Source organism: Theobroma umbraticum, unplaced genomic scaffold (genome assembly GCF_002168275.2).
Source record: "Theobroma umbraticum cultivar Fairchild unplaced genomic scaffold, ASM216827v3 scaffold_147.0, whole genome shotgun sequence".
NCBI lineage: Eukaryota > Viridiplantae > Streptophyta > Magnoliopsida > Malvales > Malvaceae > Theobroma > Theobroma umbraticum.
The window spans coordinates 1,339,108-1,360,867 of NW_018397259.1; the positions used below are offsets into that span (position 1 = coordinate 1,339,108).

Here is a 21,760-nt window from a genome sequence, read left to right on the forward strand (position 1 = left end):
AATTTAATAATAAATATACATTTTATTTTACTAAAAAAGTCAAAATTAATCGAATTTTCCTTACCTCAACAAAAGTTGCATATAATCCTTTGTTTTATTTTTACTCTTTTTTTTTTATCTTACAAATTTAGATATTTTACTGTCAAGATCAATTACACTTATGTTTGAATCTATTTAACAAATAATCAAAAAAACCAATTATCTCATACAATTCTTCTGCCATAAATAAGGGTTTGAGATATTTTAGAAGTTTTTTTTTTCTCCAAGTGAAAACATAACTAAATGATCTCTTCCTCCCCTTTAAGACTTACAAAGAATATCCGCAGAGCAGAGTAACGACTCAAGATCATGAAGTCTCCTCCCACACCGATGCAACGTTCCATTGAATCCTCCACCATATGACAGCAATGGTCCTTCATTGGAGAGTGTTGGACACGCTCCCCGTCAAAGCATGTGAGGTTTAAGACTTCTGATACAAGAGAAAATAAGACAGGAAATAGCACAAAGTCAAAAAGGTCACTTCCCAGCTTGAAAAACTTAAAAGCATGAGATCATGAGGGAGGACAAAATCCAAATCAACAACGAGAGAAAAATTTTGATTTTTGATAGGGGAATTTGCACGTTAGATGTTGAACAATACAGAATGTGGAAAGTCTCAGCATACCTAAAGTAACTAAACTAGAATTTTTTTTTTTTTTGTCTTGGGGAATATGTTACACTAAGGTTTCCCTATTTAGACTCTTTCCACGTTCCACTAATCTCATCCTTTCATTCTTACTAATCAACGTAATTCATTTAAAACAATGGTTTGTTAACAGGAGGTCGATCATATATATATATATATATATATGCTTATCTTTTTATTAAATATATCATAAGAATTTAAATTATATTTAATTGACCGATCATATTATATCATTAAATTTTTTTATACAAGATTTAAAATTTAGATTTTATCCCAATTATAAAGAAAATTAATAATCATTAAATCAAATCATATATATTTTTGATGATTTTAGGTTACGTAAAGAGAAATAGTCATCTCTCATTTTATAAGTTTCATCTCTTTCCTTTTAGAATTTGAACTCGAAATTTTGAGTTGAAACTCTCAACCAATAAGATATACAATTTTGAAAAAAGTAATAACATAATACCTCATTTAAAATTTTTACCTTAATCTTATATAAAATGAGATACATTGAAATTTTTGTTGTTCTTTAATCATGACGGGTCAAACTGAAACCCTAAGAAATCCAAAAGTCTGTGATTAAAGATTTAAATAATTCTATTGATCGGGTGGTCGAAAAAGTAAGCTCCATAGTAACACATGGACCCTCATACAAGCTATATATGCATTTCATTTTAATTAAAAGAATTAGGAAATAATATATATGCGCGCATCAATATTCCATGATATATTTTCCCCACTATATAAGAAGTGGTAGGCTTAGTACATACGTTTCAACTATTTCTTTTGTAAGACAGAGGGAAGGAAAGGGAGGAAGAAAGAGAGGAGCAAAGGCCCTTGCATTTCTCATGAACTGTGGAGTCGTGTTGGGTTTCTATTGTTGGGGTTGGGAGTTCTTAACTGCCCTTCTTCTCTTCTCCCCTTATCCTTGAATCTCTTCTTCTTCTTCTTCTTCTTCTTCTTCTTCTAAATAATTTTCTCTATTTTCTTTACAAACACATACATCTTATTTTCTGTATTGGGTAGTAATGGAGCCTATGGCAAGTGATAGTAACAAGGGCTTGTTAGATTACGTTAGGAAATCAACCCCACCACCATTTTTGATGAAGACTTATATGCTCGTGGAGGATCCGACCTCCGACGACGTTATATCGTGGAACGCCGATGGGACGGGGTTCGTGGTGTGGCAGCCGGCGGAGTTTGCTCGTGATCTCCTCCCAACGCTTTTCAAGCACAGCAACTTCTCTAGCTTCGTCCGGCAGCTTAATACCTATGTAAGTAGATATTATTATAACATCAATTTTTATTGTTTTGGTTGAGTTGACTCGGTTATTAGAATAGATGTTTTCTTATTTTCATTTTCTTTGAATAATTAGAACGAGTCAAAAGTTTTATGATGGCTCTCTTTTTCTTTTTTTTTTTTCCATTGCAAAGAAGAATATATATAATAGAAAAGAGAAGTCAAACACGACCTGGACTATATAACATTATTTCTATGCCTATCAGATATTTGTTTTGTATGGGTAAAATGTGGAATTTATCCTAATAACCAAAACGTGTTATGGGTGACATAGTTTTAACAGTCAAGAAGGACTTAGTTAGGTCAATCCTTTATTTCTTAATTAAATCGTTTTTAGGCCTGTGTTTCGTAGTTTCCCCAAATAATTTTCTGGTCAGATAACATCAAGGAAGAGAGAGTAAAAATAAATCAACGGTTTCAATTTTTTAAAAAAACCAGCTTCTCCTGTAGTTGAATTGAGATTACAGGAATGTCAATTTTAGTCTATAATTGTACTTGACAACATTAATCTTAACAGAACGATGTTATTTGAACAACGGCAAGCACAAAATTTGAATTCATTTTCATAGCTAAATAATAAGACGTTTATAGATTTAATTACTTGCCATGAATTTATTTATTTCTTAATTAATAAACCCTACCTCTATTTTTGGACAGCCGGTGATAAAAATTGTGTGAGTCTTAGATCTTAAGGAAATACTGGCTACGAACTTCATCACTTGAATTGTTTATCATACATAAGATACATAGCTCAGTTGGCACCAAGTCCTAACTAAATATTTGCTACAAATTAATCAGTTGAATTGTTGATGATGCGTAAATTTATAGGGATTTCGGAAAGTGGCAACCAGCCGATGGGAATTTTGCAACGAAATGTTTCGGAAGGGGGACAGAGAGCTGCTTTGCAATATCCGTAGAAGAAAAGCATGGGCCAATAAGCAACAAACTGCTGCAACAATTCAAGTGTCACCACAAGAGTCCGACGAAGATCAGAGATCTTCCTCAACTTCTTCGTCTTCAGGACACAACAGCCTAGTCGACGAAAACAAGCGACTCAAGGAGGAGAACGGCGTCTTAAGCTTGGAGCTGACGAGCATGAAAAGGAAATGCAAGGAGCTTCTCGACTTGGTGGCTAAGTATGCACAGTTTGAGAAAGAAAAGGAAGATGAGAGTCCAAAGCTGTTTGGGGTGAGGTTGGAAATTGAAGGAGAGCGGGACAGGAAACGAAGGAGAGCCGAGATCAGTGAAAGCGCAAGCATTTTACTGTCTCAATCTTGCAAATAATAATGTCAGTTAGGAATTAGAATAATGAAGATAGGAAGCTTGGCTACTTCAAATCAAAAGTAGCAATACATAGAGAGTACGTGCATGTGTACATTATATATATGTTTGTCTACTCTTTTGGTTGGTGTTGAATCAGGGACAAGCCTGCTAGACTTAATTATTTTAGTACCTGCAATCAAGCTTCTATTTGATTGCAAAACATGTATGGTTTAAACACATGATTTACTGCTCATCTGCATCTTTTCTTTCTCTTTGATTCCCCTCTCTATTTCTAGCCGCGTGGTAATAGCCAATGATATATTTTTAAAAAAAAGGGTGTACTCTCTCCAATGATCTATACCCAAGTTTCCACCCACCAAAAGAAGGCAAAGTAACTTCAGAAGAATACATTCTAGTATAAATTTCTCTGTTCTCTCCTTTGATTGAACCCATTTGCTACGACTTGAAGTTTCTCCTTGTGAAAAACTGTCCCCTCGGTCATACATTCTTGCTGACAAAGCCTAAGACCTAATCGTATTCTTTCTTTGTTGGTTAGTGGCTGCAAAATTGCAAATGGATCCAAAAGTCTAATAGCAAGCCACTATTTCCGTCATTTAGAGTGCTACTTCGTCTACTTCTTTGGGTCCGAACTGAATAAAATCTACCCCAAATTTTAATACTACGAGGTAGTTGGCTGGCATCCATTGAAAAGATTGACACACATGTCCCAGAAGTTAAACTCCAATGCCTTCAATTTAATTTTGTCAACAAGGCTAACTAATTGCTAGCAGTTGATTCTCTTGGGAACTGGCATATAATTTTCATTTAAATTTGCAAATCTATTATTGTGGTCTGTGGTCTAATTCATCATGCAGACCAAAAAAAAAAAAAAAGAGAGAGGAGAAAATGTTAAAAATATGATTGTCAAACACTATTCCTATTTTCTAGAAGTTGATTTGAAATGTCTCCTCCTTTGACATTTTGCTTGTATGAATTAAAATGAAGGGTAGACTGATCTGTTTGACTTGGAAATTTAATTGATGTTTTTGGGACGATAAGAACAACAATATATAAAGATAGCAATTAATCTATATTTGACTAACAAAAATTATTAGTTCAATGGGTTGGAAAATCAGTACAAAATAAAGTGAACACGATGAAAATTTAAAATATCTTTCAACTTCCTTATGCCTTAAAAAATGAGTGGAATGCAGGTTTTAAGAAAGATGAAGGTGCCCTTGTTATGATCATACTTTACTTTATGCATAAAATGGGTTTGGTTAATAAGTGCTTATTAAGCTCATTTTTCTTGGTTTGTTTTAGTACAATTAGAATTTTCAAAGTTGTTGGCCAGTCTCAGTTGAAGAAGTTGGTTTTTTAGCTTTCAAAATTGGGGGGGAGAGGGGGCATGCTCTGATTGCGGATCATTTGATTTCACAAACCAAATGCCTTTTTGTATTTGAAACTTGAGGAGATTTTTCTACCAATTTTGTCTCTTGTCATTGCTTAAACTTTCTCACTTTTAGGAATAAAATTTCATCTTACCAAGCATTTCTTACCCCTTATTCCTTTGCATATCATCACATATAATTTATTAACTCATTTTTCATAATTTTCTGTCTTCTCTAACACAATATTCGAACCTATAACTTTCGAGATGGGAGTCTTAAAAAATTCTATTTTTTGTATCGTAATACCATATCGATTATAGAAATGATCTGCTGTATTATCAAATTCCGTTTTTACAAAATATCAAACTTCTTTTTCTCTGTGTTTTTTTTTTGGGGGGGGTAGGGGGGGAAGGGTTTGTTGGGGAAACAAGGAAGATTACTTCAATTAATGTTGCCTGAGGATTAGAAAATAAATCAATAAAACATTATATAGACTTTGAATATGGGGTTTATAATATTATTATCTGGCATAGCAATGAAATGAAGAAAAGTAAAGAAGATGAGGACAGGCAGAAAATGAAATGTATGGTTGAAGAAAATCTATTAAACGTTAGTATATTAGGATTAAGTTTGAATGCTAGTTGGATTTTAACGAAAGCAGTTTACTTATAGACAAGTTCAAAGTGCATAGAAAAAAGACTAGACACACGGCAATGACAAGCATTACTCATTCACGCTAAAATCTGATAATTAAAAGCAACCAAAAACCTTGGTAACACACCATGAAGGTATTCAGAAGACTTTCGGGAAACTTCACTTAATTTGACCCAAATCCTGGAATATAATAATTTTTCTCCTTTTGATAACAAGAATAGGGCACAATAGATAGGTTCCTTTCTCGGTCATCGACGTATACAAGGAGTAACCAAAGACGGGATTCCCATCACTCAGTCTCTTCGAACCTTTTCTTTTCTTTTCCTTTTTTCACTTGGGTAGATTAATTTTAACTGTTACATATATATATATATATATATATATTCAAAAATTATTTTTAAATTTTAATTTAATTTTATGAATTTCACGTCAGTAAGAAATAAGATGAGTTTTGAACTTATAACTAACGGTCTTCTTTCACCTACTAAATATATCATTCGGATTAAAAATGTAAACTCATAACAAGTGATATCAGAACCTTCTCAACTCACACTCCTGTGAAAGATATAAGTTCTAAATCGATTTAGATCAAGGTGAGTTTCTCTCCTTTATGAATAAAAGTCAATACAATACAAATCTTGCATCAATAATGATCAAATAAATCTTAGATAGATGAGAAAGTATTTTCCTCCCCCTAACACTACTAAAAAAACAAGGTATCATCGACGGAAAATTTAGCTAGTGATACTTTTGATTTCGTCCATATGTCACATTATCGACAAAATTACCAACAAAAATTTTCATCAGCATACGATTGGCATAATTGTTGTTGGTAATGGAAAATCCATCGATAAAAGAATATTCTATCAGTATATTTGTCGACAAAGGCTCAGATCCATCGGTCAATATATTCGTAGGTAATGGGAAAAATCCGTCAACAATTTTTGTCAATAGCTTTGCCAACACATGTCAATCCGTCAATATATTTCATTGATAAAGGGAGATGGAATAAATCCATTAGTAATTCCATCGATATATTAGCAGTATAATTACCAATAGATTGCCAACAAAACCTTGATGGAGTCAATTTTGAAGCGCAAAAGCCATATCCATTAGTTATGCCTTAGAATTTGTCGATAATCTGTTAGTATTTTTGTTATAACTTTATCGATAATGGATGAATTTCATCGAAAATAGCTACGAAATCATTTTCTTTTTTAAACTCAATTATGTCCTATTGGTAATATAATTATTATATGATGAAGTTATTGAAAAACAAACATATATGCATGTAAAAAATATGAAAATATAATACAAACCATGAGCAATACAAATAAAAAAAATCTAACTGTAACCATTCATGAAATGTATGAAAATACAAAAAAGTATCGAGCACCCAATCACTAAAGGGGTGGCTTTCATCTTGCTACTGTTGCTGCTGTTGTGGTTGAGGCGAAGGACTCGATTGCTGTGATCAAGAAAATGAAAGGGTTTGAAAGCAGTAACCTTGATGCAATCACCTCTACCAAGCTATTAGTATTGCCCATAATGTCATTAAAAACCCATTGTTACTAACTAATTGCCGATATCTCTCGAGCTTAAGTGCAAAAGGCGAACGAGGTCGTGCAATGTTAGGACGATAAGAAGACTCAGACATCACTACTAGAGTTAGAAGTCTAAAAGCAGAGACTTTAGTTCCAAATCCGTAAACAAATGTCTAAGTACTATTCGGCCTTCCAATTATGTCAGACCATGCATAAGGATCCAACTCCAATTGAGACGATATTGCACCACCTTACTTCTGCAATAAAGCCAAAGCATATGATTTCTACAAATAGAAAAGTAATTCAAATTATTATGGTATTTAATTGGTAAACAACATATACATTGAATATAAACACACATATTATAACTTACACAAACAACCTTGGACCTATTGTCCACAAATTCTCTAATACATTTCTATTGATTGTGAATGCATTCAAAGAGCTCGAAGAACGTCACCTATCTCTGCTTTTCCTCAAACTACAATCATAAAAAGACAAAAAGAATAAAACAAACATATCATTGCATGGTATTGCAATTGTTATCGACACAAAAAACAAGAAGTAAAGCGAATCATTTTTTGTAGTACTACAATAAAAACACATATCATTCTTTTTTGGTGTAGGGAAAAAGTAAATAAACGTCCGTATGTTTTGCTACTCTGTTGTCCTTCTTTGTCTAGCGATTCTACTTAGCCTTGTGTGAGCGTGTCTACCACACAGGTGTGGACCATATGTTATCAACTAACTAGTCCCATATCTCTACTGTGATCAAGGGTCGCAACTTATCCTTCATCAATAGGAGATCAATGTCGAGGCCGTCCGCATCCTTCTTGGCTTTCTCATGTTCATCCCTTAGTAGATCCTTAAGGCAGTCCTTACAAATCTTCTCTTATTTGTTACGGACCTTCATTGCATTTACAGTAGCTCATGTAAAAGATTCTTACATCCAAAAAAATATATATTAGTACAGAAAATGATGATAGATATACAATAATCCTATATCCTTACATTGCCTTGAATTTACACCACCTGTTATCCTTATGCTCCTAAGGAACATTCCTCCATGTTGGCCAAGGTTCACTAAAGTTACTCCTAATTTTTCTCGTTATGGTTGAAGTAACTCTAGTCTTATCAAAAGTACTACAAAATCAATACATCGTTAGTAAAATACATTAATTACCTCCTCTTAGAAGATGCAAAAGTATGTGTCAGTCTAGACGAGAATAGGCAAGTCGAGACTCAATCATCAACCCTTAGCCTACGAGAAATTGTTGGACACAATAACAGCATCCAGAGTAGAGGTTTCGATCCGAGTAGTTAGATTCTACATTAATATCTCTAGCTCTACATGAGTATCTACCACTGGAGTGGGAGTCCACAATTTGAAGAAAGGATTTGGCACAAGAGGTCAAGCATCAGAAAGGCGAGTGCCATTGGACTATCCTTGAAGGGCTGCCTTTATTTTTGGCTTAACCATCCTTTTGCAATAAAAAAAAATGTCCAACTAATAGTAACTATCAACAAATAATATAAATATAAATATTAACTTAACTGTCAATAAATAAATATCCAAAATAATACATATAAATGAATAACCTTCATAAAGTTTTAATGTCAAAGTGTTCACATATATTCATACATTTTATAAAAAAAAAAAGGCATCCATCAATCATTATCCGAACATGCAAACTCATTTTCTTCACTCTCATATGCATCATCGTCGATACCGTTTTCATCTTCTTCATCTGATTCTTCCTCTATCTTGTTGTATTCTCCTTCAATTTCATCATCTTCTTCATTATGTTCAACTTTCACAAATGTATTAACCTTTTCATATTCACCAATAACAAGAATTGTATTATTGTTAAGATCAATCAAAGTATGATCAAATCGTGAATTGAAAGAAACTTCATCTTTTTGATACACCCATTCATTGAGGTTGATCGTTTTCGCATCACTTTGGTCATTATTCGAAATGAAAAATCGACTTCGGCTTTGTTTTGAAACTACCTACTAATCACGTTAATCTCTTTTGTTTTGATGGATATGGAGTGTAGTACACTCGAGTTGCTTATTTGACTAAAACAAAAGACTCATTGCTAGCAAGAACTAAGTTGTGTCTAATTTCAACTAACCCATGAATAAGATTTACTCGAAGACTTTTGTTAATATCAAACCAATGGCATTTGAATATCACAACTCAATTGTTGACACCAAAATATTCTAACTTAATAATATTGACTAACAATCCGTAAAAGTCACGATTGTAACCATTATAACAACTTCTCATGATACAGACACCATTATTCATCATGTTACGATTGTGACTATAATCCAATATGTGAAAATTGCATTCACTGATGCAATAACCTTTGAAACACCTTACCATACAACTAGAACCGTGAGATATGTTGACAACACGAGAATCAATTTGACTCTCATGTTGGATGACCTACGAAAAAGTTACATGACTTTCAATTATTTGAAATATTAAGTTAACACAATCAAATAGACTTATTTAAAGATAACTTACATATTCTTTACACTAATTGCGAAATGATGCGTCATGGACTATTTTCAATTCCTTCTCAAAAATATTGTATTGATCTTTTTTTAGCCATATCGTCAAACATCTTAGAGATCAGACCCTCGTGCTTCCCAAAGGAGTCAAAGCGCAAATCTCATGCTCCTTAAGAGAGCCAAAGTGGAGCACACGGGAAGGAGATACGACCTGAGATGGATCTAGTGTTATCTGGCCAGTGTTGGATTTCACATTCTAACTATAGGAAAAGGTAAGAGATAAGTTTTTTTTTTTAATAGAAAAAAATTAAAATGAAAAATTATAGTTTATATAATATAGTAATTTTTAAAATTAATGAATGGTAAAATTATCCTTTTAATATTACCACATCATCAAACTAACAGAAATATTAGCGGTTGACTAATAGTTGGACTTATGTGTCCAGTGAAAGAAATTCTTTTGAAACAAACTATCTATTTTGAAAATTAATAGACTCATTTGAAATTATGACTAAAAGTTACAAGTGTGAAGATATTGTACCCTCAAAGATAAATACCAACAATATTTTCATTAGTAATTTGATTGATAACCTTATCAACATTTTCAATGGTTTAGCTGACTAAATTCCCATCGATGATTCGGTCAGCCATTTAACCACATTACCGACCAAATATTCCGACGGTAATATGGTTCCTAAACTTCGTTGACGAAGACACTACCGACGGAATCTTTCCATTGGTAAACTTCGTGCCATTAGACTATATTGCACGCCGTTGTTTTGCCAATGGATTTAATTCTATAAGCATATTCCGTCAATAATTTATCCATATTTATCGCAATCTAGTTCATCAATAATCTACCGAAAATGACCAACAAAATATTATCAGTGAAATCAATTCCTTAGTAAAGATCTATTATTTAGTAGTATAATAAATATATCTTTTGAATTGAAAATATAAATTGTGACATAAGCCATCTATGCTTAAAGATAAATTATTGTCGCATTCATCTTTGAGCTTGCCTAAATTTATAGCTTTTTTAATCAACGAGAATAAGAAAAAACAAAATATAGTCAGCCTTTTCAATTCAATTAGATGAAAGAAGGTATGGAAATGAATAAAACTAAAACCAATTTTTTTTATATAAAAGAAATAGTAGCATAATATCTAAAATATTCCCTAAACTATTTTAAAAAATTTAAATAAATATTTATATTTTTATTACATTCAATCAAATTTGTGTACGCTCATTTTGAGTCAAACAAATCTTTATAATTTTTATTTTGAATCAAATAAACTCTTATGATTAATAATTAATTTAGTTAAATTATCATTGTCATTCTGAGTTGACGTGATACACTAATATATCATATTTAATGATAATGTAATATGTTAACACATCATAACAAAAATATAAAAACTAAATTAAATATAAAAAAAAAACTTATTTATTATATACTTTTTTTTATAATTAAAAAAAATATTTAAACCCTTCTCTTTAAGTAAGAGAATAATACATCGATCAATAAATCAAATACTCCTACGTCAAATTACACACTTATTTGTCATATAATCTTTTATACATTATACCATAATAAATGTCATGCCAAATTAGATCCTTAGTCACCATTAATCACCATTCAAACAAGATAAGAAAGGTACCTCATCTTACTCACATGTCTATTTATTCATCAACCTTTCTTTTCAAACTTCGTGAATCAAATAAAACCTAGATATTCTCATTGCTACTAGTAGAGCACATGCATAAAAATTCGTCAAACATGTCAATGCTGTCTCAGTCCTGCTAACAGCTAATCAAAAAAAGGGCATGCGAGTGGCATTCCGTAAAATCCGGGTATTACCCGCCATTTTGGCAGCAGAGAAATAAAAGAGCCATCATGGATCTGGACACTCAATACCACCAGATTGCTACTTTAGCAAAGAATTACATGCCCTAAGGTTGATAGATTCCCATGCTAAATGGTCTAAAAGCAAATCCGACAGCCATCATTGGTGTCAATTAGGTCAACTGATTGATTCCATGCCTCAACTTTCAATGACACAACCCGTTGTCAAATCAAGTCTAATCTAATGAAATGCAGGGGGCTGTAACCTTGTAAAATTATGCGCCCCTTTTTTAAGTTAGGGAGGCTAAATTTACTTTTCCATGTGCTCTGGATTCTACTAACGTTACAATGCCCGTTTTTGATAGTAACATTTCCCCTGAAAACCTTATACAAAGAACAGGGGAGAGGCTTAAGCAAATGTGACCCCTCCTTTCAAAAAAATAATAGGGTCATAAATGTACAGGTGCAACAAATGTCTGTAATCTATCATGAGTTAGCCGCAAAATGATTGAATATAGTCTCAAGAGTTGATTGACTGATACTGTATTCGGCTATGCCCAGTTGATTTCTGATATGAAAATTTTCATATATCAGTCTGCTTGAAAGTCCCCCAAAAAATAATAAAAGGACAAAGGAAAGGCAGTTAGAGAGATGCTTACCTGGTTCTCTCTAGGTGCCCGAAAACATCTGCAAGTGAGAGACCCTCCCTATATGGCAGCTGCAATAAAATTCTGAATCAGTTATTGTAACTCAAGCAGAAGTAAGAAAAACAATGCTGTTTCAACTACACCTAATAACCATAATGCAGAATGCATTCATGATATCAACCCGCAGTTATGTAGAACAATAGATCTATAACAATGACAAATTCGTGTGCTTCATCTAGAGGTCTAATGCATTAATGAATTTGATTATGATCTGAAAACACAATGTTTAAATAAGCTTTAGCATATAATTTATATTGAATTTGAAATAAGAATCTCATCTTTCAAATTCATGTTCCCAAACACAACCTAAAATTCTTGTTCGCCTTTTGAGAAAAATCTTATATCACAGGCTTCAATGATTTATCTTTCTTTTTTTGGCTTACTACTTTTAGAGAAAAAATTATGTATTACCGCAAACAGTGGGGTAAAGGTGGCCATCCTGCCTTTCAAAAAAAAAAAATGTAGGCATCCTGACCAGGGAAAGAAAAGTTATAATACTAATTCAAAGTAGAGATTCTATAGGAGGTACTTATCTCAAGTAAAGGAAAAGTACAACAAAGGAAATGGATTTCATTTCCCTAGAACACATATCTGTAACCAATAATGGATATTCTATGATGACAAAATGGAATAGACTTAAAGCACAGCAACAAACGCATGCCCATTGACACACAAGTCACATTACAAATGAATCCATTATAACCTTGTTGATGACAGGCCTTAGGCGACGAGGGCTTCAGCTTTTTCCTCAGTTTATTATGGTTTTTTGGTTATGTGATATATGACTACATTTCCTCATCAGTTACTATGTGCTTCAGTTTATTTAGGAAATGGAGGTACTATATTATAGAGCAAAAAGATTTCACGTTTAATCTGACATTGCGCTCTTCTAGAGAATAAAAGCACAAATCAATATTGATGAGACAACAAAATTATTCCCTAGTTGAGCAAACAATTGAAAATTTATTGAAAAACTAAGGGATTATTCTTTTTTAAAAGATAAGGATGGCATAAATAACTGAAAGTAACTATCAGTTTTACCTGATATTTAACACTTAATCCATTGCACCCATGAAAAGTTGCACCGGGAAATGAAGATACTATAAATGAATCGATGGCTGAAAACTTCTCCCTAGCTAACCACCACTCGGAAAATATTGGCAATGGTATACCACCTACATAAACTCATATAGTAAGCCAAAACTGCTATAAGAAAAAAAAGCAAACAACAATGGACAAAGAATAACATGACTAAAAATGTCAATGCCTTAACCACCGTAGGCAACTATAAATTATAAATGTCTTGTTTCATTCTGAGTTTCTGGGCCATGCAATTCAAAATTGTGATAAGAAACAGCATCTTCAAAAAAATTTTCAAATCTTCCATTAAAGGCAAACACGCATCAGCAGTGAATGCATAATAAAAAATAAGCAAGATCAGTAGATCACTTATACCATCTCGAACCAACTGCTCCGACAACTGTTCACCAAAAAGCCCATCAGAAATCGGTCTTGAAGAAATAAGCGCCTTTATTCTTTCTTCATTTCCAAGCCAACGTCCAACAACAACTATCATCTCCTTCGACAAGCTAATTTCGGCCACTGATGCATTTTCAGACACAATGGAGTCAATGCCCCCAATACAGACTTCAAGGTCATCTAGTAAGCTTCTTGGATGGGAAGGAACGTCAAAGAGCCTTTCTTGAATAATGCGGCAAAGATTTTCCAAATCAGCAGAGCTCACTTCAGTCGGTTTGACCTAATTGCAGGTGATAGAATGTTAGCAATTTAACTCCACTCTAAGATTTCATGCCTTACGAGACTGTTCGATAAGAGTGTTTAATTGAGAGTATTTAACATTATTAAATCAAAAAATGGCATCATATTCCATGACATACCTCCAGCTCAAGATGATTTCCAAACCTTGTTTTCAAGTGCTGTGGACTTCCAATGCACCTTAGCCTGCCTCCAACCTAAGGGGAAAATGCACTTTCAGTGAATGCCAACCAGTGTCTTTTAAGTTTACAAGATACAAGAAAGATTGGTACCATTATCCCAATTCTGGTACATAGAGCCTGAGCTTCATTCATGCTATGGGTAGTAAGGATCACAGCTGTCTTTCCTTGTCTGGTTGATAGGCGGGAAATTACTTCCCACATGAATCTTTTTGCAATGGGATCCATACCTATAATAATCAATAATTACTAATGGCTATGAAACAAGGAAAGCACCAAATATAACATACTACACTTTACATAACATACCCTTATAAGACAACAATTACGTAGAATTCAATCATTCAACACTCTTAAACGCACACAACAGACTAGAAACTGTCATCAAAGGACCATATCCTGTGTTGATCATGACGAAGCATGGCTTTTACACAAGAGGGGTGGACCCATATATCCCAAGTTTTGACATTTTCTATAGTGACTGGTTGCTTTTGAAACTCAAACATGCAGTTTATAAAAGCAACTAAACATAATGCATTGATCACAACATAGTAAGGGAAACAAACTAACGTCAAAGCTTGATAACAGGACATCAGTCATGCAGCTTATCTATAAGCTATTTCTTAACTTTCTACTGTCTAAAGGTAGAAACGATTGCTACCATTAAAGAGAAAATGACATATAAAACACAAACATTTGCATATAAAACATTTGTCAAGCCCTCTTGTAAGAACTCATAAGTTTCTGCTACCTGTGGATGGCTCATCAAGAATGACAATTGGAGGATCTCCAATCATTGCAATAGCAACAGATAATTTACGCTTGTTCCCTCCACTAAGTGTATATGATGGTTTGTTAGCATGCTTTAGCAAGTCAAACTCCACCAGCTTTTCCATAACAACCTGCCAAAACAGTTACATGCATCAGGGTGCATTATGTGGTCATTGCTGCATCAAATTAATACATTGATTATATCATTTTAACTGGTATCATCACATATTGGTTAAATTTGGGGTTTATTACAGACTTATAACCAAATAAAGCCTCTCAAACTATTGTTTGTGTTGAATGCTCCAAAATACCTATTTCTTTTTCATATATTTCTTTTTAAATAGTTGATGCTACATGGTTCAAGGAGTTTTATTGTTACAGAACTTGAACTGTCAACCAGAATGGAGTGCTGCAGCTACAAAGAAAATCATCTAACTTTGTCTTCTCCAATAAAGGAAAATAGGCAGTACATCTAGGCAAGTCAATGGTTAATAATGAATCCTTGCAAATCAAATCAAACTAGAAACCTTTTAGTGTACTGACAAGGGCATAGAATGATTCAACTAATTATGATAGATACACATACGTCATTTATTCTGTAATCCAAAACTCCTTTTATCCTCGCATAAAGTTCAAGATGCTCTTGTACGGTAAGATATTCCAATAGAGCATCAAACTGAGGGCAGTACCCAATCTGCAGGTGATTCATGAAATAAAAGAAAATAGTTAATACTTTGATAATATTATTTCCGATTGGCCATCCAGACCTCTATATTGATCATAAGAGTAACATAAACAAAAGAATCTAGAATACATGACGACGGGCAGCCTTTGGGTTTGAAGCTATATCTTTGCCAAAAATAAAAGCAGTTCCTTCAGTTGGAGATTCTTCTCCTGTATAGGTGAAAAAATGATGTGGTTCAGATGGACGAAAATCTTCCAATTGTACAATATCTAAAATAGAGTGAAGTTCTCATGAAGATTCATGAACCACATAATATATAACACAGCAAAATTAAAGAGAAAAGAAAAATATAGTTAAACTATTAACAATTATGGAGGCATGTCATTCTTCATGAATTCAATTACTCTACAAAATTATACATATACATTCACAAAAAGATTTGGTGTAAGCTATGCTTATTTTTGGTGTTCCGCAGATAAAATATATGACTAAGCTGAAGAATTGCAGCATACCAGTTAACATGGACAAAGTGGTTGTTTTCCCAGCTCCATTTGTTCCCAAAAATCCGAAACATTCTCCAGCCTGAACAGAGAAAGTTAAAGAATCGACAGCTACCTTTGCACGGTAATTCTTTCCTCCAGGATACACCTGAGATTGGTTGACAAATGTTACTACAAAGCAATAATAAGAGCACCAGAATGACATGACTAAAATCAAGGACAGAAGATTCCATGGAGATACCTTCCGAAGATTATGTAAGAAAATAATGCTATTGTCAATGGAGCCTGAAAGAACCCTATGTCTTTCTGTTCTTACATCTGTATCTTCCTCAAGGTGAATAGCAGTTTCAAAGGAAGATTTCAGAAGAGGTTCTAAAACAGAAGTGTCACCCGGCAAATTTTTTCTCCTCCACCAATTCATGAGTCTTATTGGAGTCAAATTACAAGTAGGCAAGAGTTCAAGCCCGAGTGTCAGAAGGAAGTAACCAATGCCCTGTCACAGGAAGAAAATTGAACCAGATCCAAATGAGCCAATTTTCAAATTTTACCTATTGTGTAAAACAGTTAACTGAACCATAATGGGTCCATCGATATGATTATAAAGGTCCATGTCCAAAGGCAAACTTATCAAGGTGTTTATGTAGCTATCAGAAGAAAATTTTTCACACTCCATTATGAACTTAAGTAATTTAGACAATTTTCCTGCATAAAGGCAAAAGTAAAGTATCCTTCATTTTCTACTCTCCATTTGAAATCTGAAATTTTGACCAAAGGAAGCTTATAGCCTCTACAAAACTGAAAGAACTAGTTATATTTCGTATGAAACGGAGCTAAAGAAAAAATGTTCTTTTTTGTGCATATGAAATTTAGTAATTACCTAAGCTTCAATCTTAAAAGAGACAGGGATAAGGAAACATACTAACTTAAATTATACATTTAACTGCAATTTTTTGAGATTATAATTGTTTAATCAATAACATCAAGCGCTCAGTTTTCCCCATATATTAAATTTTTCAAAGATCTAATGTTACTAAATAATTGTTTTTTTCCACTATTACTTTCTACTCAGGACATAATTGTTTGATCAGTAACCCATGCTAATTGACAGTCTCAATTAGCAAGAGTAAAGAGAAAAGTCTGTTTTATTTGGAAAATTCATCTTACGGGAAAATCAAGATAAAGTAAATGGCCACTTCTAGAACTCATTCAAACAACTCCTACGAAAAATAAGAAAAAGAATATGCTTATCAGAACAAAAATTGGATTCAAAAAGGGAATCATGACTCTAAAAGTGCACAACTCAAAACTGTATTCACCAAGGAATTCAATTTCTCACACGGTAGTGGTAAAAATAGTGACAAGCATAATAACAGAAAATAATCAAGCAGAAAAATAAGAAAGATAATAACCTCAACTCCAAGATAACAAATGGAAGCACCAGTAACATTCCAATCAAAAACCCCATCACTAGATTTATCTTTCATCTCTTGCCGAAGAAGAGCCAGTGAAGCAAGCCCATCAGCAAAACAGAACCCAGGGGATAATCTGAAGAAATTCTGAGGAAATACATAATAACTTAGTTAAGTTCTCCATTACTAGCAAGTAAACTTACAGCACATGGAGAAATAGAAAATGAGGGGCAATCTAGAATGCCGGAAGGTTTCCATGAGTTAATGGCCAATTTCAGAAAATTTTCATACGCTTGAACGATGCTAGCAGAGTTAATTCTCTATTATGTCAGCAAATAACATTCTGTAAGCTAATGCATATTCTTGTTGGATAAATGAAGGCATTAGGAACAGTCTGACTCCTCCAGGAACATCAACAGCATTCAAATTAACATACATAAGCACGTTCTTACACATTTCTGAAATTATTCTTTAAAATTGTATCTGGGACAATAGATTTCTTTTCCCGGCTTCAAGCATTAGCTAGTGCACACAGGATGCTCTCAAGGGAAAGGGGAAAGGGGAAAGAAGGGAGATGGGGGGCAAGCATGTATCCAATAATCATAGTATGAACAGAATCAAATGAGCCTTCAAATTGCTCATTCATCTTATCTATTATTGTCAATGGCCCTGATTAATTAGTTTCTAATCAATATTTTAACCAACAATGGAATGATTTACATTATAGAAGCAGGATTGATGTGGTTGTATATCAATACGTGAGTCTTCAATAATCTAAGTATGAAAACATGCTTCAGTGAGCCTTTAAATAGGTCTTTCATCTTATCTATTATGCATTCATTTTTAACTATCATTGTCCCTGATTAATTAGTTTCTGATCAATATTTTGACCAACATTTGGAATGATTTACATCATAGAAGCAGGATTGATGTGGTTGTATATCATATATGAGTATCCAATATTTAAGGTATGCTCCAATAAGCCTTCAAATCAGCCTTTCACCTTATCCTATATGCATTCATTTCTATCTATTATCTTCAATGGCCCTGATTAATTAGTCTCTAATCAATATTTTGACCAACATTTGGAATGATTTACATAATAGAAGCAGTAGTCATGTGGTTTTATATCATACCATAAGCCTTTATTAGTAGTAATTTATACTTTCATAAGATTAGATCTATTCTCTTAAGAGAGACTTCCAAAGATTGTCCACTAAACACTGACACTTGAAACTATGTTTAAGCATACAAAAACTGCTGAATTATTGCTGACATGACAGCTAATGAATTCCCAAAAACAAAATAAGAAAATCAATTATCTTGAAAACCCTGTGAGTGAACTTCCACAATTGCAAACGTGTCAGTTTCAGTTTAGTAAAATTTATTATCACTAGAAGATTGAAACTACAACTAAACTTGAATGTCAAGATTTGGCTCACTAGCTGAGAGTGTGTAATAATAATCAGATTGATTTTGATGATAGAAATTGGTGATATAAAGAAAAAGTAGAAAGAATGTTACTTCTGATTGCTCTCCAACAGAGACCAGCATTGGAACTGATAATCTAACTACTGAAATAGTAAATAGTAAGCATCAAGGAAACCGACCTTCAGAAAAGAATTTGCACTAGCAGTTGTCTTTATAAGCCCCATAATAAATGAGATGACCATGAGAATGAGTCCTGTGAAAAAGTGGATCAAGAGAACCACATTCTGCCCAAACAAGACAAATGTTTATGTCAATACCAAACTTTCAGTCTTAAATAGTGAGGATAAAAGAATGAGACAACAATGTTACCCTACCTGAGCCATAGTGTGGTCAGAGAAGAAGAAAGTAAGGCAATATGTAGATGACGCAACTGCCAGCCCATACTCCAGAAACATGATGACTGTTGGCAAGAAACTTCTTCCAATGAATTGATCAAGACCTACAGACCCCAATTATCTTGCAATTTAGTAAAAGCTTCAAAAGATAAAGAGAGGTAAAATGATCATTAAACAAGATAAAGCTGCATTAAAAAGTGAGGATATGAAAGGGAAAAAAACAAGGATAACTCATTCAGTCACATTTTATATCTCATGTGTCAAGCAACAAGTGTCAAAAGTCACAAGGCTGGATATGAACCTATATCTATAGTCACACAATCATAGTAAAAGGTACTTAGTGACAACTCTTTTTGTTAGTATAAATCCCAGTAATAGTTTTCTTTTTAAGAATCAACATGTTAAGGAATGCATGACTCTACTAATAATCAATAATATGAAACATTTTTCCATGCATGTGTGCTTACATGAAAATAATGTAGTCAGGAATGCAAGCATAGGAACATACCAAACACATAGAAGAGAATTATGGCAAAAGTTGAAGGAAATAAGAAACTGATGAAGTCCCATATGTACGTTGAAACCCAATATGAAATTACTGAAACCTGAGCAAAATATTTTATCATGAAATAAATATCAAAATGTACTTTCTAAACAAATTTAGCTGGATTCTTTTGTAAAGTAAAACGTACTCCGCTAATCAGTTGTTGGTGCTTAGCTTTAACTTCACGTTCCTGCATCAAATAAAACAGCAGAAATCAGGGACAGACTATAAGCCACAAAATATGCAAGTTTTAAGGTGGACGTAAGTGCTGGTCATAAGTTTCAATGGCACAGAATTGTCTATGGTACATAAGAAGATAGGTGAATAATTTTCAATACAAAGCAAGGAATAAGTTGGTGTTTCAGAACTAAACTATCTCATCTAGAGACATGGAACAGACTTTTTATTGGTTATACATATAACTGAAAGGGTTTTTACTGGTGGAATAAAAACTAAGAATTGCAGCAAAGGACTGCACCCAATAAAAGTGAGGTGATCAACAGAAGTAAGTAGACAGAGAACAGTACAGAGGAAGCAAAAGCAGAAATAAAAGTGCTTGACAGTTAAGTAATATAAAAAAGGTCAAAATCCTCATGACTACATATGGACTAAACATTTCTCCTAGGGAACAAGAAATCAGGGGGCACCCTCAGAGATTTGATGTGTATACGGGCAATAGAATGCATAATCTATGGTCCTGATTCCTGGGAACACTTGCATGGGCCAAAGGTGGCATTATGAAATTTATAATTGCAACGACATCTCAACCAAAAGTAAGGGAAATTGGCTAATAGACTTTGGGCTGGTGGAACCAAACCCAAGTTAAGCAGGATAGCTGTGGTGCAAACCATAATGATATGTTGCACGGAAGAAGCCTGCTCCATGGAGCTGTCAAATAGGAAAAGTACCCAGAGAAAGGAAAAAGTTTAGTGCTGTTGGAATATGAAGAGGAATATAAAGAAGCGTAAACAGACAAAAGGTTATGGTGCTTTTTTGTCCTCCTTTTCAGGAGGGGGTAAGGGAGCTAGAGAAAATAAGAATGGAGCAATGAATTGTATATGTTTAATATGCCTGCATAAATGCAGTGCTACACTGTCTGTTTGGGTTAAATGAAAAAGGAAAGGTTTCTTCTCCTGCTTCAGTTTGAGTTTCTTAACTCCTTTTCAAATCAAAACCATTTTAACGAATTAGAAAGAGCATATACAATATAGACTCAGGTCATAATTTAGAAAAATCAATCATCAAAATACTTCTATGCAGACATCTCAACAGATCAGCAGTAAACGCCTGAACTGTATTGATTCTATATGAAATTCTGGAGATAGTTAACAGCCAAAATAATCTGGAAAAGATTCGTAAGGGAACAACATAACTGACTAGTAAATTTTATATAACACATGACCAAACCTAGCAGTCTGAATGAAGTTCCTTCTTTAAGGAGCAAGTGAAAGTTCTGTATGAATATGGAATATCTAGAAAGTTGCCACTCTTTTGCCTTTTCTTTTAATCTTATCTCCAATCACTAAAAAAAATGACCCAATAAAAGGCAGGGGCTAGCTGAATCTTCAAGAAAGGCAAAAAACTTTGTCTTTCCCCAAATTTCTGCTTATTGAGAATAACAACCAAGTATTTTATGATGCCACAATCTTGTAGAATACTCAGAAAACCACCTAGGATTATACCTTTACAAGGGGAACAGCAAAGGAAGCAGGAATGAATGAAAAGGCAATGCTAACAATAATTGCAGCAGAGAAAGCATCCAGATCCTGAAAAGTTCAGATGATAATTCAAAGTGAATATCCAGCAAGACCAGTTGAAAAAAATGAAAGAAACAAAATGTCAATGAGTGGCCACATGCTGTTTAAAATTGAATATCTAGGCTAACGAACTGCAAAACAAATACACTTGAGATATTTTTTTGGGGTGTGTTAGGCAAACTTGCAAACATGTATATAAAATATTATCTTAAATGCAAAGCCCACATGTATTCAATAATAGAAAGATGCTTATTGTAAAGCATCAATGGATGGAATGGCTCAGGGTATTCTATCCTCATCCATAAATACACCTTGTACTTCTGTCAGAAAGGTGGCCAGTTATCCTTTCCATCCAACCTAGTCTATGTGATAACCCCTCCATCCCTCCCCAAGAGA

At 33.6% G+C, this 21,760-nt stretch overlaps 2 protein-coding genes across 2 annotated transcripts in view; one reads left to right on the forward strand and one right to left on the reverse strand.

Annotated features, from left to right (window-relative positions):
- The first annotated feature begins 1,461 nt into the window (after window positions 1-1,461).
- On the forward strand, window positions 1,462-3,522 carry HSFB3 (heat shock transcription factor B3). The gene is made up of 2 exons (XM_021426949.2): window positions 1,462-1,962; window positions 2,817-3,522. Exons 1-2 carry the CDS (start codon window positions 1,717-1,719, stop codon window positions 3,270-3,272), a joined length of 702 nt encoding a protein of 233 aa, XP_021282624.1. The 5' UTR covers window positions 1,462-1,716; the 3' UTR covers window positions 3,273-3,522.
- A 7,559-nt stretch (window positions 3,523-11,081) lies between these two features.
- The window catches only part of ABCA1 (ATP-binding cassette A1), a 29,275-nt gene continuing 18,596 nt past the window's right edge, over window positions 11,082-21,760 (reverse strand). The window contains exons 24-40 of the mRNA XM_021425989.2: window positions 21,290-21,373; window positions 19,756-19,797; window positions 19,572-19,668; window positions 19,043-19,167; window positions 18,848-18,952; window positions 17,238-17,384; window positions 16,070-16,321; window positions 15,841-15,976; window positions 15,458-15,537; window positions 15,230-15,337; window positions 14,624-14,774; window positions 13,966-14,102; window positions 13,816-13,890; window positions 13,373-13,676; window positions 12,959-13,092; window positions 11,870-11,928; window positions 11,082-11,778 (exon numbers count right to left, since the gene is read on the reverse strand). Of these exons, the coding sequence (XP_021281664.1) occupies window positions 11,697-11,778; window positions 11,870-11,928; window positions 12,959-13,092; window positions 13,373-13,676; window positions 13,816-13,890; window positions 13,966-14,102; window positions 14,624-14,774; window positions 15,230-15,337; window positions 15,458-15,537; window positions 15,841-15,976; window positions 16,070-16,321; window positions 17,238-17,384; window positions 18,848-18,952; window positions 19,043-19,167; window positions 19,572-19,668; window positions 19,756-19,797; window positions 21,290-21,373 (2,118 nt within the window). The 3' untranslated portion in view covers window positions 11,082-11,696. The remainder of the gene's footprint in view (window positions 11,779-11,869; window positions 11,929-12,958; window positions 13,093-13,372; window positions 13,677-13,815; window positions 13,891-13,965; window positions 14,103-14,623; window positions 14,775-15,229; window positions 15,338-15,457; window positions 15,538-15,840; window positions 15,977-16,069; window positions 16,322-17,237; window positions 17,385-18,847; window positions 18,953-19,042; window positions 19,168-19,571; window positions 19,669-19,755; window positions 19,798-21,289; window positions 21,374-21,760) is intronic.

What these genes read in the sequence shown, in the direction of transcription:
- HSFB3 (XM_021426949.2), top strand. Translation starts at nt 1,717, where the DNA reads ATGGAGCCTATGGCAAGTGATAGTAACAAGGGCTTGTTAGATTACGTT. An exon ending in TCCGGCAGCTTAATACCTAT is followed by an intron (nt 1,963 to 2,816) that starts GTAAGTAGATAT and finishes GTAAATTTATAG; the next exon opens with GGATTTCGGAAAGTGGCAAC.